Here is a 13,266-nt window from a genome sequence, read left to right as displayed (position 1 = left end):
TTTTATGTGTAAAATAAAATATGCAAAAATTATTTCCTGAGCTTTCTTATCTCCTAGATATAGTACTGACACTTCAAAAAAGTGTTATTTTTTGACTGTCTTTTTTTAGTAATTTATGGTGTTGTTCAATGCCTTTCTCTGGGCTATAGTAATAAAGGCCAAATTCGATATTTTATCAAATCATATATACATTACACACACCTAAAGAGGTCCTAAAATGCAATAGCAAATAGCTAAACGATCCATAGTATGACCATCTTAAAACAATTCCCCCAACAGCTTAAATTTACATCTATTGCCACATCAGCTGCCTCACTTTTGAACTTCTGCTGACTTAATATTTTGACCTACGCATATAATACCCCACTTGCACAGCATGACAATATGCCCCATTCCATTCAACATACTGAACAAACTAAAATGACAATGGTGGCATTTTATTACTTTATTTGATGATTGACATGGGCTGTAAGCTCTGGACATGGGAAACAAATACACTGACCAAAATAGCAATATGAACAACTATCCCCTTAAACAATACAATTAACCTTTAGAAAATAATCAACGCTTAACATAAGAAAATGTAGCAAGTTATAGTTTTTATTTATGGTTTATTTATGCCTTACGCATTCTTTAAAATTGCTATGACCAACAAAGGATATAAATCGTTTAGAAAGATCTGCTCAGACAAATGTCCCAAACTGTCTGTGTGTATGGCAGAGAGAAACTTGTTGAGGGGGATGTACACCTCACTTCTTTCTCCCACCTCTCTCCTTCAGTGCCAGGTGTATGACTGAACCGTTGTTTATGTTGTAGTATGCCAGCGAGTTGGAATCTTTGATGAAAATTCCCTGGAATGGAATAAGTAATAGATGTAAATGACTCGATCATGCCAGTTTACATTTACAATTATTCAAAACAGGGACAACAATGCTTACCTCATACTGCAGCTTTTGCTTTCCGGCTGGCATTCCAGTGGCTTCATGGATTTTCACTTTAATAACAGACACCTGTGGTGAGAGAATGGGAAGATGAACTATTATACATATTCCAGTAAATTTGACTTGTGGGTGCACTCCTGAGAATATATGAAGTATAGCTAAAAGAGTGTGGAATGGTGGGTGAACTAGTAACATACCTGATCTGTGAGTGGGATAGTGAAATTGAGCGCTTGTCCACTTAGCTTCCATTCAGTCTTGTCCTGCATGTTGGGAACTTGCACTGTGACGGACACTGAACCCTACAAAAAAATATATACAGTAGAATAACTATATTTGTACAGGAAGCCTTACATGCCAATATACAGAACTACTAACAGCAAGCATAGGATGAATGACGGCATATCTAAATCCAGCTGTGGATCATTCACACTACTGCATTTTGCCAGTAGTCCTTGACATCTAATTGGCCAACAAACCTTGTATCTACGGAGGAACTCCTCCTCTGGCATGAGGTTGTCCTCTGTCTTCATCTTCTTGCTGGCAGGCTCATCATTATGGGGTGGGGGTGGCTGGGAAGGTGGCTGCGGGTCAGGGCGGGGGCGGGGGGGCTGCGGGACTGGAGGGGCAGGGACAAATGCTGGACAGGGAAGAATAAAATGAGTCAATAACTAATATGCTTAAAAGACAACCTGAATTAAAATAGTAAATAATCATTAAAGTAATTTGTAGCAATGCATATTTCTGAAGTCATCCATTGGATTTCAAAGTATTTAACACTGTGGGAATAGTGCAGCAATGGTTGTCTTACCAGTTGGGACCACCATGGGTGGTGGTCTGGGGGCCATCATGTGAGGTGGTTGGGGCATGGGCACCACGTTGATGCGGGGGGCATGCATCATGGGGGGCATGGGTGTTAGAACCTGCCCTGGGGCTAGGCGCATCTGCACAGGGGCCATGGGGGGCCGTGGAATCACAGGCACAGCTGACAGGAGAGTGGTGCGTACAGGGGGCAGCATCTACATGATTCACAGTGGAAAATACAGTCAACCATATACAGTTGAAGTCAGAAGTTTACATACACCTCAGCAAAATACATTTAAACTCTTAGGTCAGTCAGGATCCCCACTTAATTTTAAGAATGTGAAATGTCAGAATAATAGTACAGTGAATTAATTCCACTTTTATTTCTTTCGTCACATTCCCAGTGGGTCAGAAGTTTACATACACTCAATTAGTATTTGGTAGCATTGCCTTTAAATTGTTTAACTTGGGTCAAACGTTTCAGGTAGCCTTCCACAAGCCCATTCCTCCTGACAGAGCTGGTGTAACTGAGTCAGGTTTGTAGGGCTCCTTGCTCACACACGCTTTTTCAGTTCTGCCCACAGATTTTCTATAGGATTGAAGTCAGGGCTTTGTGATGGCCACTCCAATACCTCGACTTCGTTGTCCTTAAGCCATTTTGCCACAACTTTGGAAGTATGCTTGGGGACATTGTCCATTTGGAAGACCCATTTGCGACCAAGCTTTAAATTCCTGACTGATGTCTTGAGATGTTGCTTCAATATATCCACATAATTTTCCTTCCCTCATGATGCCATCTATTTTGTGAAGTGCACCAGTCCCTCCTGCACCCCCACAACCTGATGCTGCCACCACCGTGTTTCACGGTTGGGATGATGTTCTTCGGCTTGCAAGCATCGCCCTTTTTCCTCCAAACATAACGATGGTCATTATGGCCAAACAGTTCTGTTTTTGTTTCATCAGACCAGAGGACATTTCTCCAAAAAGTATGATCTTTGTCCTTATATGCAGTTGCAACCTGTAGTTCGGATTTTTTTAGTGGCGGTTTTGGAGCAGTGGCCTCTTCCTTGCTGAGCGGCCTTTCAGGTTATGTCAATAGAGGAGTCGTTTTACTGTGGATATAGATACTTTTGTACCGGTTTCCTCCAGCATCTTCACAAGGTCCTTTGCTGTTGTTCTGGGATTGATTTGCACTTCTAGCACCAAAGTACGTTCATCTCTAGGAGACAGAATGCGTCTCCTTCCTGAGCGGTATGATGGCTGCGTTGTCCCATGTTGTTTATACTTGCATACTATTGCTTGTACAGTTGAATGTGGTACCTTCAGGCGCTTGGGAATTGCCCCCAAGGATGAACCAGACTGTGAGGTCTACCATTTTTTTTTCTGAGGTCTCGGCTGATTTCTTTTGATTTTCCCATGATGTCAAGCAAAAAGGCACTGAGTTTGAAGGTAGGCCTTGAAATACATCCACAGGTACACCTCCAATTGACAAGCTAATTTACCAGAAGCTTCTAAAGCCATGACAATTTTCTGGAATTTTCCAAGCTTTTTAAAGGCACAGTCAACTTAGTGTATGTAAACTTCTGACCCACTGGAATTGTGATACAGTGAATTATAAGTGAAATAATCTGTCTGCAAACAATTGTTGGAAAAATTACTTGTCATTCACAAAGTAAATGTCCTAAACGACTTGCCAAAACTATAGCTGGTTAACAAGAAACACGAAATTTGTGGAGTGTTTGAAAAACTAGTTTTAATGACTCCAACCTAAGTGTATGTAAACTTCCGATTTCAACTGTATATTGACATAATAACCCGACAGAAGTGTTTTAGCACTTCTATTGAACAAGAAAGCAACTTACGGAAGGAGGGGCCCGAGCCATCGTGTTCATTGGAGGGCTGGGTTTGGGCAGAAGGGGGGCAGAGGAGATGAGGGGTGATTGATGATGATGATGGTAAAGCTCAGGCTTGCTTGGCCCAATCTTCTCTTTGCTTTCATCCTCCTGCACCAGTCCCTTGGCCTTGTGAATGGCCTCAATCTGCTCTTGTAGGGTGATGTTGGCCTGTGCTGCCTGCTGAGTACGCGCCATGCTGCCAGAGTGCCCATCCCAGGTCACCTAAGAAGGTGCATTAAGGAAAGACTTTGACCTCATAATGACAACAAAAATAAATAAGATTGAACCTAAACAGCAATTATACACTAATCACTCATAAACCACATGGCTAATTCCCTCTCTTCACTTGCACGCACCTTCTCCTCAGGCTTCTGGATCTCCTCTTCTCCAATCTTCTTACCGATGGCGGTCTCCTCCACACCAAAGATATCAGTACGCCTCTCAGCCAGCTGTTTTAGGCTGCTCTCAATGTCCATGCCAGGGGCGTAAACCTCATCCTCTATTTGCCTCTCTCTGATGCCGCGGTCCCTCTGCTCCAGCCAGCGGGGATCCAGTAGTCCGATGCGCATGTGCTCCTGCATCTTACTGGCTTGGATCCTCTCACCCGTGATTGGAGAGATGAGGAACTCATCCAGAGTCTTGGCTGGAGGCTGGGGCTTGGAGGCTACAGGGCAAGAAAAAGGGATCAAATGTAAGGGCAAATTAAGAACAGGCATGTATTTTCCAGTCCTTTATGTCATGTCATGCATGATAATAAAACATCTAGATATTTAGGTCCTGATGATGAAATCCCTCTCACCCTTGGGGTCGTAGTCCTTGCGGATAATGACCTGGTCTGGAGTAGGGGGCAGTGGGGGTGGCATGGGGTTGTCTGGGGGCAATGGTGCCTTGCCATCATCCTCTTCATCAGAACCCTGGGGAGAAGGCACCAAAGACTCTACGTTGATTACACCATTTCCTAACAATGGTAATATTACATTCAGATTCAATCAGTAACTCTGAAGTAATACGCTGTTAATTATATCCTGTTGTGTGTGTCTACTAAAACAGGTTGTGTTTACTAACCTCATCCATGTCTTGCAGCTGTGTGTCCTGATCAGGCTGTGTGGGACGCCCATCATCCCGATCCTCCTGCTCAACGTCATCCTCGTCCTCACTTTCAACCTCCATCTCCACCTCCTCGCTCTCTCCAAACTTGTCATAACGCTCCTGGGTCAGGATGCGAGCTCCCAGTTCCTCAGGTGTGGTGGGTGGTGGAAAGTGGCCTGTTGGAAGTCACAACACCATCATTACAAAGCGATTGACACAGGGGGTGGATAACATTCTCTCAGGAACAGGAATTATCTATTCAAATAATCTTGTCTGGCTCTCAGTTAATTTCCCGACCTTGCTCATTAGGTTGGAAGTCCACGGTCTCCACCACTACAAAGTCATGCCAGTCAATTTGGGCGTAGGACACACGCTCTTTCTCCCGCTCCTCCTCCTCCTTCTTCCTTTCACGCTCCTGAAATTTCGCCCACTCAACGCGGTACCTCACCTGTTGGTAAAACCAGGAGATAAGCTGTTAAGACAATGAACATTTTATGAGCCAATTGTGGGTAAACCCTACCAGACAAGGGCAGAAAAGTGTTATTTTGTAGTTTATTTGAAAATACCAACTTCTCAAATACTCAAGGTAGTCAAACACTTGACAGCAGGTTCTTATACATGTGTAGTAACTCTGATTATTACAAAAGCAAAGGGCTTTATAATGGAGTTATTACATGAGTGGAATAAGGAAGTCACTATTCATTGTGTACAGTACGTGTGACAGATCAATTGTTTTTCGTAAGGCTGTTGGTCGACCGAGATTGTTTTAGTCGAGCAGTGACAAATATACATACATCACAGGTTTGGACACACCTACTCATTCAAGGGTTTTTCTTTATTTGTACTATTTTCTACATTATAGAAATTTTTTATTTTACCTTTATTTAACTAGGCAAGTCAGTTAAGAACAAATTCTTATTTTCAATGACGGCCTAGGAACAGTGGGTTGACGGCCTAGGAACAGTGGGTTAACTGCCTGTTCAGGAGCAGAACGACAGATTTGTACCTTGTCAGCTCGGGGATTTGAACTTGCTATCTTTCAGTTACTAGTCCAACGCTCTAACCACTAGGCTACCCTGCCGCCCCAATAATAGTGAAGACGTCAAAACTATGAAATAACACACATGGAATCATGAAGTAAGCAAAACAAGTAAATAGGGTTAAATAAAAATATTTTATATTTGTGATTCTTCAAACTTGCCACCCTTTGCCTTAATGCCAAGAGTGTGCAAAGCTGTCATCATCTCAACCAGCTTCACCTGGAATACTTTTCCAACAGTCTTGTTGGAATTCCCACATATGCTGAGCACTTGTTGGCTGCTTTTCCTTCACTCTGCGGTCCAACTCATTCCAAACCAATTGGGTTGAGGTCGGGTGATTGTAGAGGCCGGGTCATCTGATGCAGCACTCCATCACTCTAATTCTTGGTCAAATAGCCCTTACACAACCTGGAGGTGTGTTGGGTAATTTTCCAGTTGAAAAACAAATGATAGTCCCCCTAAGCGCAAACCAGATGGGATGACGTATCGCTGCAGAATGCTGTGGTAGCCATGCTGGATAAGTGTAGCTTGAATTCTAAATAAATCACTGACTGTTTCCAGCAAAGCACCCCCACACCACCTCCTCCCTGCTTCACGGTGGGAACCACACATGTGGAGATCATCCATTCACCTACTCTGCGTCTCACGATGACATGGCGATTGGAACCAAAAATCGCAATCTCAGCTCATCACTGCTCTGTGAAGCAAAAGAAGTATGAATGCCTTGACTTCTGCTGAGGCCATTCTTGCCCTGACTTCTGCAGAGGCCATATCACTGTGAATGCTGCATGGTCAATGCAGACATTGGATTGACCATGTGCCCAGATGCACAATGCACTTCTCTCCCCAGAATGTGCTCTCTCCTGCCAATTTGTGAACATTCATTGTTTCCTAACTTCATTGTGAATTATTTGCGTTTGATTGTTCGTGTATATCAATTCCCTATTACATACAGTTGAAGTTGGAAGTTTACATACGCCAAATACATTTAAACCCAGTTTTTCACAATTCCTGAGATTTAATCCTGTAAAAATTCCCGGTCTTAGGTCAGTTATGACCTATTTTAAGAATGTGAAATGTCAGAATAATAGCAGAGTGATTTATTTAAGCTTTTATTTCTTTCATCCCATACCGAGTGTGTCAGAAGTTTACATACACTTAATTAGTATTTGGTAGCATTGCCTATAAATTGCTTAAATTGGGTCAAATGTTTCAGGTAGCCTTCCACAAGCTTCCCACAATAAGTTGGGTGAATTTTGGCCCATTCCTCCTGACAGAGCTGGTGTAACTGAGTTAGGTTTGTAGGCCTCCTTGCTTTGTAGGCCTCCTAAACAATGAACAATAGTTTTATTGACTACAAACTAAGTGTATGTAAACTTCCGACTTCAACTGTATAATTGGTTAGTTGGTTTGACTTAACGTTCACCTGGGGCAATGGACATTTACAGAATGTTCAGATAGAAATGTATTGTTTAGATCAAATAGGACTGTCAGATATATTGGAATAGTATCGAAGATTGTCTTCTCCATTTCTATGTTCAACATGCAGTTCCATTAATTGAAGGCAGACAATCCAATAGTTTCTGAGTATTAGTCACTGCCTGAAATCAGTATTTAAATATTTTGAATAAGTAGTTGCTTTTTCAGATCTGTATTATATTAGTTTAAAAAAGTAATGGCAGTTACTTTCTGAGATCTGAATTCAAATAGTAGTACTTTTTTGGGATCTGTATTCAAATGGTTTATTTTCACAAAGCATAGATAAAAACTATATTTATCCAAGATCTGAACCCAACAGCAAAGCTTCAGGGGCTTACCTGGTCCAGCACCTCCCTGGGGTTCTCAGCCTCTCTTTTCAGCTTCATGAGCAGTCCCTTGGGAGGGATCAGAATCTAGGAAGAAAAGACCCAAGACAAACACAAGTGAGCATCACAACACAACCAGCTGAAGACATGGTCTACTACTAACAAGTCAAATAATTGAAATATAATATTTCAACAAAACACACTACATGGCAAAGTATGTGGACACCTGCTTGTCAAACATCTCATTCCAAAATTATGGGCACTAATATGGAGTTGGTCCCCCTTTGCTGCTATAACAGCCTCCACTCTTCTGGGAAAGCTTTCCACTAGGGCTGTGGTCCAAACACTTCAGAGACACCCTATCCCTGTCCCCAGAGACACCCTATCCCCTGCTTTTTAAATGGACCATCCTTAGCCGGAAGTTCAATCCGCGATGATTGTGTTTTCAGCCACCCAACGAACAGTTATTGTGCTGACGTTGCTTCCAGGGGCAGTTTGGAACTCAGTAGTGGGTGTTGCAAACGAGGACAGACAACTTTTACATGCTTCAGAAGTCCTGTTCTGTGAGCTTGTATGGCCTACCACTTTGCGGCTGAGCCATTGTTGGTCCTCGACGTTTCCACTTCACAATAACAGCACTTACAGTTGAGCGGGGAGCTCTAGAAGGGCAGAAATTTGACGAACTGACTTGTTGGATAGGTGCCACATTAGAAGTCATTGATCTCTTCAGTAAAAGGCCATTCTACTGTCATTGTCTGTCTATAGAGATTGCATGGCTGTGTGCCTGATATTATACACCTGTCAGCAAAGAGTCTTGCTGAAATAGCCAAATCCATTAATTTGAAGGGGTGTCCACATACTTTGTATAAAAAGTGTATGTGCCACAATCAATAATAATAATTAGTAAGAAGTTGTACCTTAGTGTACTGCTCCACCAGCTTGGTGAAGTAGTTGAAGAGGCTGTGTTGAGGTCGCAGGAAGTCAAACTGGTAATTTCGCTGTTCTTTCTGCATGAGCTGTGTGAGGAACTGGCGCCCGTTGCGAGCCACAAACTGGGCGGTCAGCTTGACAACATCCAGGTCGAATGCCGAGATTGAAGGAGGGTCAGCAATGAACTCAAACTCAGGCGGAGGCTCCTTTGGCACCACTGTCTCATGAATCACCTGGGCCTGCACCTACCGGTAAAGGAAACCATAACTTAGAATAGCTCTTTTAAGGCATCAATCACATCTTACACTTTACAGTGAACCATTGACACAATCAGTGATTGAACCACTCAATGTCTAGGAAGGCACACCTTTTGAGGAAGCTGCTGCGAGTTCAGCAGGGCCTGCTGCTGCATGACCTTTGGCACGGCCGCAGACGGCTCCTGGCCCTTGCCCTCCTTGAATTCATTGACCTTGTGGCGATAGTAAGCATGGTAGGGGTCATTGGGGTTCAGGAAGTTGAACTTTGGGTTGTTGATCTCATTCTGACGGATCCTTGCTTCGAACTCTGGTCCATTCCTGAGAATTAATGGAAGGAAAAGAATGAATGATCATTGCAATATGACATCATATTCAAGACTTTATACAATTTTATAAAAAACATGACTGAGAATGAGACTGAAAAACCAACCTGGCAACAAAGCTGGCAGTCTTATCAACGATGTTTCGGACCTCAGGAGGTGGATAGATGATCCCAACTATGGGTTTCGTTGCTGGGGTTTCCCCTGTAGGCTCATCTGCCTGTTGAAACAATAGAAATTGAAGTCTCATCACGTGGAGGTGTTTGAGGCTACATTAATGACATTTAATTGTCCCTACATCCTAAGTACTGTGGTATTAGATCTTCTGATGACTGGGTGGATTTTTCATCAATCCAAACCTTTCCGATAGGGCTGGGCGATATATAGAATTAATTCAAATCTATGTTTTTGCACGATATTCCAAATGCCTGTATTGCAAGAATCTAGTTTTTAATTTTTGTCCGTTTGTCTTTTTGGTATTGTCTCCTTCAGTCTTTCTGTGCACTTTTCCATTTACACCAGAGATCTGTATATAATGACAAGATGTTCATGTTTCTGCCCTAACAATGGGAGTTCTTGTCCTAACGGCGGGAAGGCTCATCCTCTCCGTCTACACACACCAAGTCCATTCCCCCTGCCACTCACAACAACAAGAGATCACTTCTTCTCTGACAAGCAGTTTCAACTGAATATTAGTATTTGAGGTTTGGTCCAAAAGAATGGGTCATTTAGACAAACACATTGAGACATTATTTTACTGTAATAAAGGAGAAGTTAACCTTTCTAACGATAACCTTTTTATGTCTCAAAACACAATTATATAAGGAATTGGTAACGTGTTCTCATTCTGAGAAATAAGGTATGCCACTTGATTTCAACATCTGAAAAAGTGAACAGGCTAGCATGCTGTTCAAACAGTTGGAGATGGACAGAAGGGTGTGTTCACAACAACTCAACCGTTTTACCTTGTTCGCTAGCAATAGATCCAAGTTGGCTAAACTTGAAATATAACAATTAGCTGGCTACTTACTAGCACGGGGGCTTGTGCTTGAGAGATTATGAGACCTGGGCTAAATTGCCTGCTTAGTCATTATTAGTGTAATGTGCATTATGCATGGTTCTGGTAAAATGTGTAACGAAAAGGGCATTTTCACAGACTTGAAAACCAGATCAGTGATTATTGCAAAAAGGCAGGTTAAACTATTTTGATAAAATAATACAATTATTAGTGGGTCTTATGGTTGTGTAAGGCTTATATTTATCTTAGTTATAATTTACAGACAGGACCAGACAGGACCGGAGTCTACGCAGACCGGTGCACGGGAGTCCTCTTACATTTGGAAACTTTACAGTCCTATTGATCAAACAACCATAAAAAGGTAGGCCATCTTTCCCTATATGCACATTAACAAGATCTTGTTATGCACATTAACAAGATCAACAACTAATGAGCTAAAATCTAACGAAGGAACATTATATAATCCCTCAAACCTTTTCAGCTACTTGGCCATCAAATTAGCACTGATAAACGATGGGGGATAGCCTGCTCATCCTTCTGCAGCTTGCCTGACAATGCATGCGTTGTCCCAACCAAGCACCCAAGCTAACTAGCTAAAGTTGGCTAGCTTGCTACTTCCAGTCGCAAATGAGAGAACACCTCACTGACCATTTTACTCACCCTAGCAGAGCTGGTTAGGCTGTTTACATGTTATATAGAGCGTGCTTTACTCATTTTTTTAAATGGGCTTTCTTTTACTGACACCGGTCATATTCAGCGTGTCTTGCGTGTTCGTAAATTCAGCAGTTATTCTGCGCTCTGGCACACAAGAGTGCTCTGAAATGCTAAATAGATAAGTCGTTCAGCATAGCTAGCTAGCAATTCACATTTCTTGCTAGCTAACCAAATGACACCTGAATCTCCAGCTGTAGCCACTGAAAAAACAATATGAGGTGGAAAAGTCACTCACCCACCTACTCCTAAAATGACATGACATCCTCCTAGCAGTTAGTTAGTTAGCTATCGTTAGGCTCTGTGTTTTTAGCTTTCTACATAGATACGCTAGCATATTAGCTACATTATGAATGACTTGTGATCATTGCCCTTACTAGTTTGATTGTATGGACATTCCCAGCCTTGGTTACATTCGTCCGTTTTTGTACAAAATATTGAGAAACAGAAACAGTGCATCACAAATGGAGGCAGAAAACAATGTACCAGGTCAGTTGTGATTTACACCCTGATAGGAATATTTTTTGAACTACCAAGAAATGTATTGGCGAATTATATAGATTATGCATTGAACTGCATCCATCTATTCTACCAACAATGCCTTGGTGTACACCATGGACTGTTGAGTCAAATATAACCTATTCTTAAAACCTCTTATCTGTTGGTTTTGTAGCATAACCTGGGAATTTTATCATTTTTACTGATATTATGAATGCCTGTTTATTTCATATCTGCAAAGTAATTAAAACGCACACCAAAATAATGTTTTGACTTATCCTATACTCATAAGCGTGGACAAAGCATACATTTGAGGGGAAAAAAACACTTGAAAAACCCTACCTCAAACAGACCGTTTAAAACATAGCTTGCTATTTCCTCGGGGGATGAGAGTTGGCCATTCATCAACTCTACATTACTTATCTCATGTATATACTGTACTCGATACCATCTACTGCATCTTTCCTATGCCGTTCTGTACCATCACTCATTCATATATCTTTATCACTTTACACTTGTGTGTATAAGGTAGTAGTTTTGGAATTGTTAGGTTAGATTACTCGGTTATTACTGCATTGTCGGAACTAGAAGCACAAGCATTTCGCTACACTCGCATTAACATCTGCTAACCATGTGTATGTGACAAATACATTTGATTTGAATATTTGTAATGATTGCTAAACACCCACCCCATTATGCTGTTGGGTTACGCCCACACCATTCCAACACAGAAAAGTTGCATTTTAACATACTTAAAAATAAAAAAAATGGAAGGGAAACTATTTCCCTCATATTGTAATTTATTATAGGTCATATTTCACAGAAAAGTGGAAAAACTGGACAGTTACTTTAAGTTAGGTAGCGCTAGCATTAGTAACTATACAAACAGAAAAAGATAGCAACGTTTCTGGACATAGCTAGCTACTTTTTTTAGACAATACGCAACACGGTGGTAATGTTACCCCACATCTTCACAATTACAGGGAGGTAGTAAAAACGTTAAAGGGCGATTGAGGTAGCAAATCTTACCTTGCTGTTAGGCTCAAGCTGAACAAGTTGTACAGGCCCAGGCGGCATGGCTGAGTCAATTCTTTGATTGGTTTATCTGTTAAAACGTGAAAAGTCCAACAAAAGCGTTATTTATCTTCACAATTGCACTACTTGTTGTCGTACTGTATGTCTAGAAACCTAATAAATGGCACAAAATATTTACAGATAGGACCTACGAGTGCGTTTTTCTGTCGTTGACCTGCCTGGAATGGAGGTCTTTTACTTCCGGAAACACATCTAAGCATTGTGGGATTTGTAGTTCTTCTAGCAGGTAGCTGTGGAAATTAAGTGACACCATTGTGGGATTTGTAGTTCTTCTAGCAGGTAGCTGTGGAAATTAAGTGACACCATCCAACCGACTAAACTCTGCTCGCTCACAGCGGCTTCCTGAAGCAGGCACAACAAGTGGCTAGACACAACACACGAGAGAAAGAGTGCAAGCTACTAAGTTTTGTCAAGATTACCCATATTTTAGGACTGCGTGGAAAGTCTCCTGAACCAACTAATAGCTCTTCATGGTGCTATTCTGGATGTCTTCTCTCGGACTGGCCCAGTTCGATTCCACTCCTGGAAGTTCTCAGATGAGCTTTCATTCGATCTGGACCTGGTGCCACAATTAGAACAATACGACTTTGTTGATGGGGAGGTGGAATTCAATCAGCATTCACATTGTTTTGCTGAATTTGGTGATTTAAGTGATAATGCCCGAGAAGACGGTGTTTTGAGGATATATTGACACGGGTGTTGTTAGTAGAGGGCCAGCAAACCGTGCCAATATATCCTCCAAACACCGGCTTCGAGGGCATTACCACTTTTATACCGGGTTACCAACATATTAAAATAATGATTTACATATTTTCATTAAAAACGTTTTTTTTATTTTTTATAAATGTATTCATACAATTTCATCC

The 13,266-nt window shown here is 41.7% G+C and overlaps 1 protein-coding gene across 4 annotated transcripts; it reads right to left on the bottom strand.

The window, feature by feature from the left end:
- Nucleotides 1-430: 430 nt before the first annotated feature.
- LOC109895817 (splicing factor 3A subunit 1) lies at nt 431-13,153 on the bottom strand. Of its 4 annotated transcripts, none has more exons than XM_031830175.1 (17): nt 12,820-13,153; nt 12,532-12,630; nt 12,335-12,410; nt 9,189-9,298; nt 8,869-9,076; nt 8,489-8,746; nt 7,584-7,658; nt 5,024-5,174; nt 4,703-4,902; nt 4,437-4,551; nt 3,994-4,301; nt 3,605-3,859; nt 1,750-1,957; nt 1,418-1,578; nt 1,139-1,240; nt 939-1,010; nt 431-851 (listed from the first exon to the last, which is right to left on the bottom strand). In XM_031830175.1, the coding sequence occupies exons 3-17, from the start codon at nt 12,380-12,382 to the stop codon at nt 750-752; spliced, it is 2,373 nt and encodes a 790-aa protein (XP_031686035.1). In that variant the 5' UTR covers nt 12,383-12,410; nt 12,532-12,630; nt 12,820-13,153; the 3' UTR covers nt 431-749. The 4 variants fall into 4 exon arrangements, with proteins under 4 accessions (XP_031686035.1, XP_020345412.1, XP_020345413.1 ...); XM_020489824.2 differs by having other exon boundaries at nt 434-851; nt 8,489-8,740; nt 12,820-13,134; XM_020489823.2 differs by lacking the exon at nt 12,820-13,153 and having other exon boundaries at nt 12,532-12,636.
- Nucleotides 13,154-13,266: the final 113 nt, after the last annotated feature.

Source organism: Oncorhynchus kisutch, linkage group LG8 (genome assembly GCF_002021735.2).
Source record: "Oncorhynchus kisutch isolate 150728-3 linkage group LG8, Okis_V2, whole genome shotgun sequence".
NCBI lineage: Eukaryota > Metazoa > Chordata > Actinopteri > Salmoniformes > Salmonidae > Oncorhynchus > Oncorhynchus kisutch.
The sequence above is the reverse complement of the archived record's forward strand: the minus strand, read 5'-3'. Positions and strand labels throughout refer to the sequence as shown.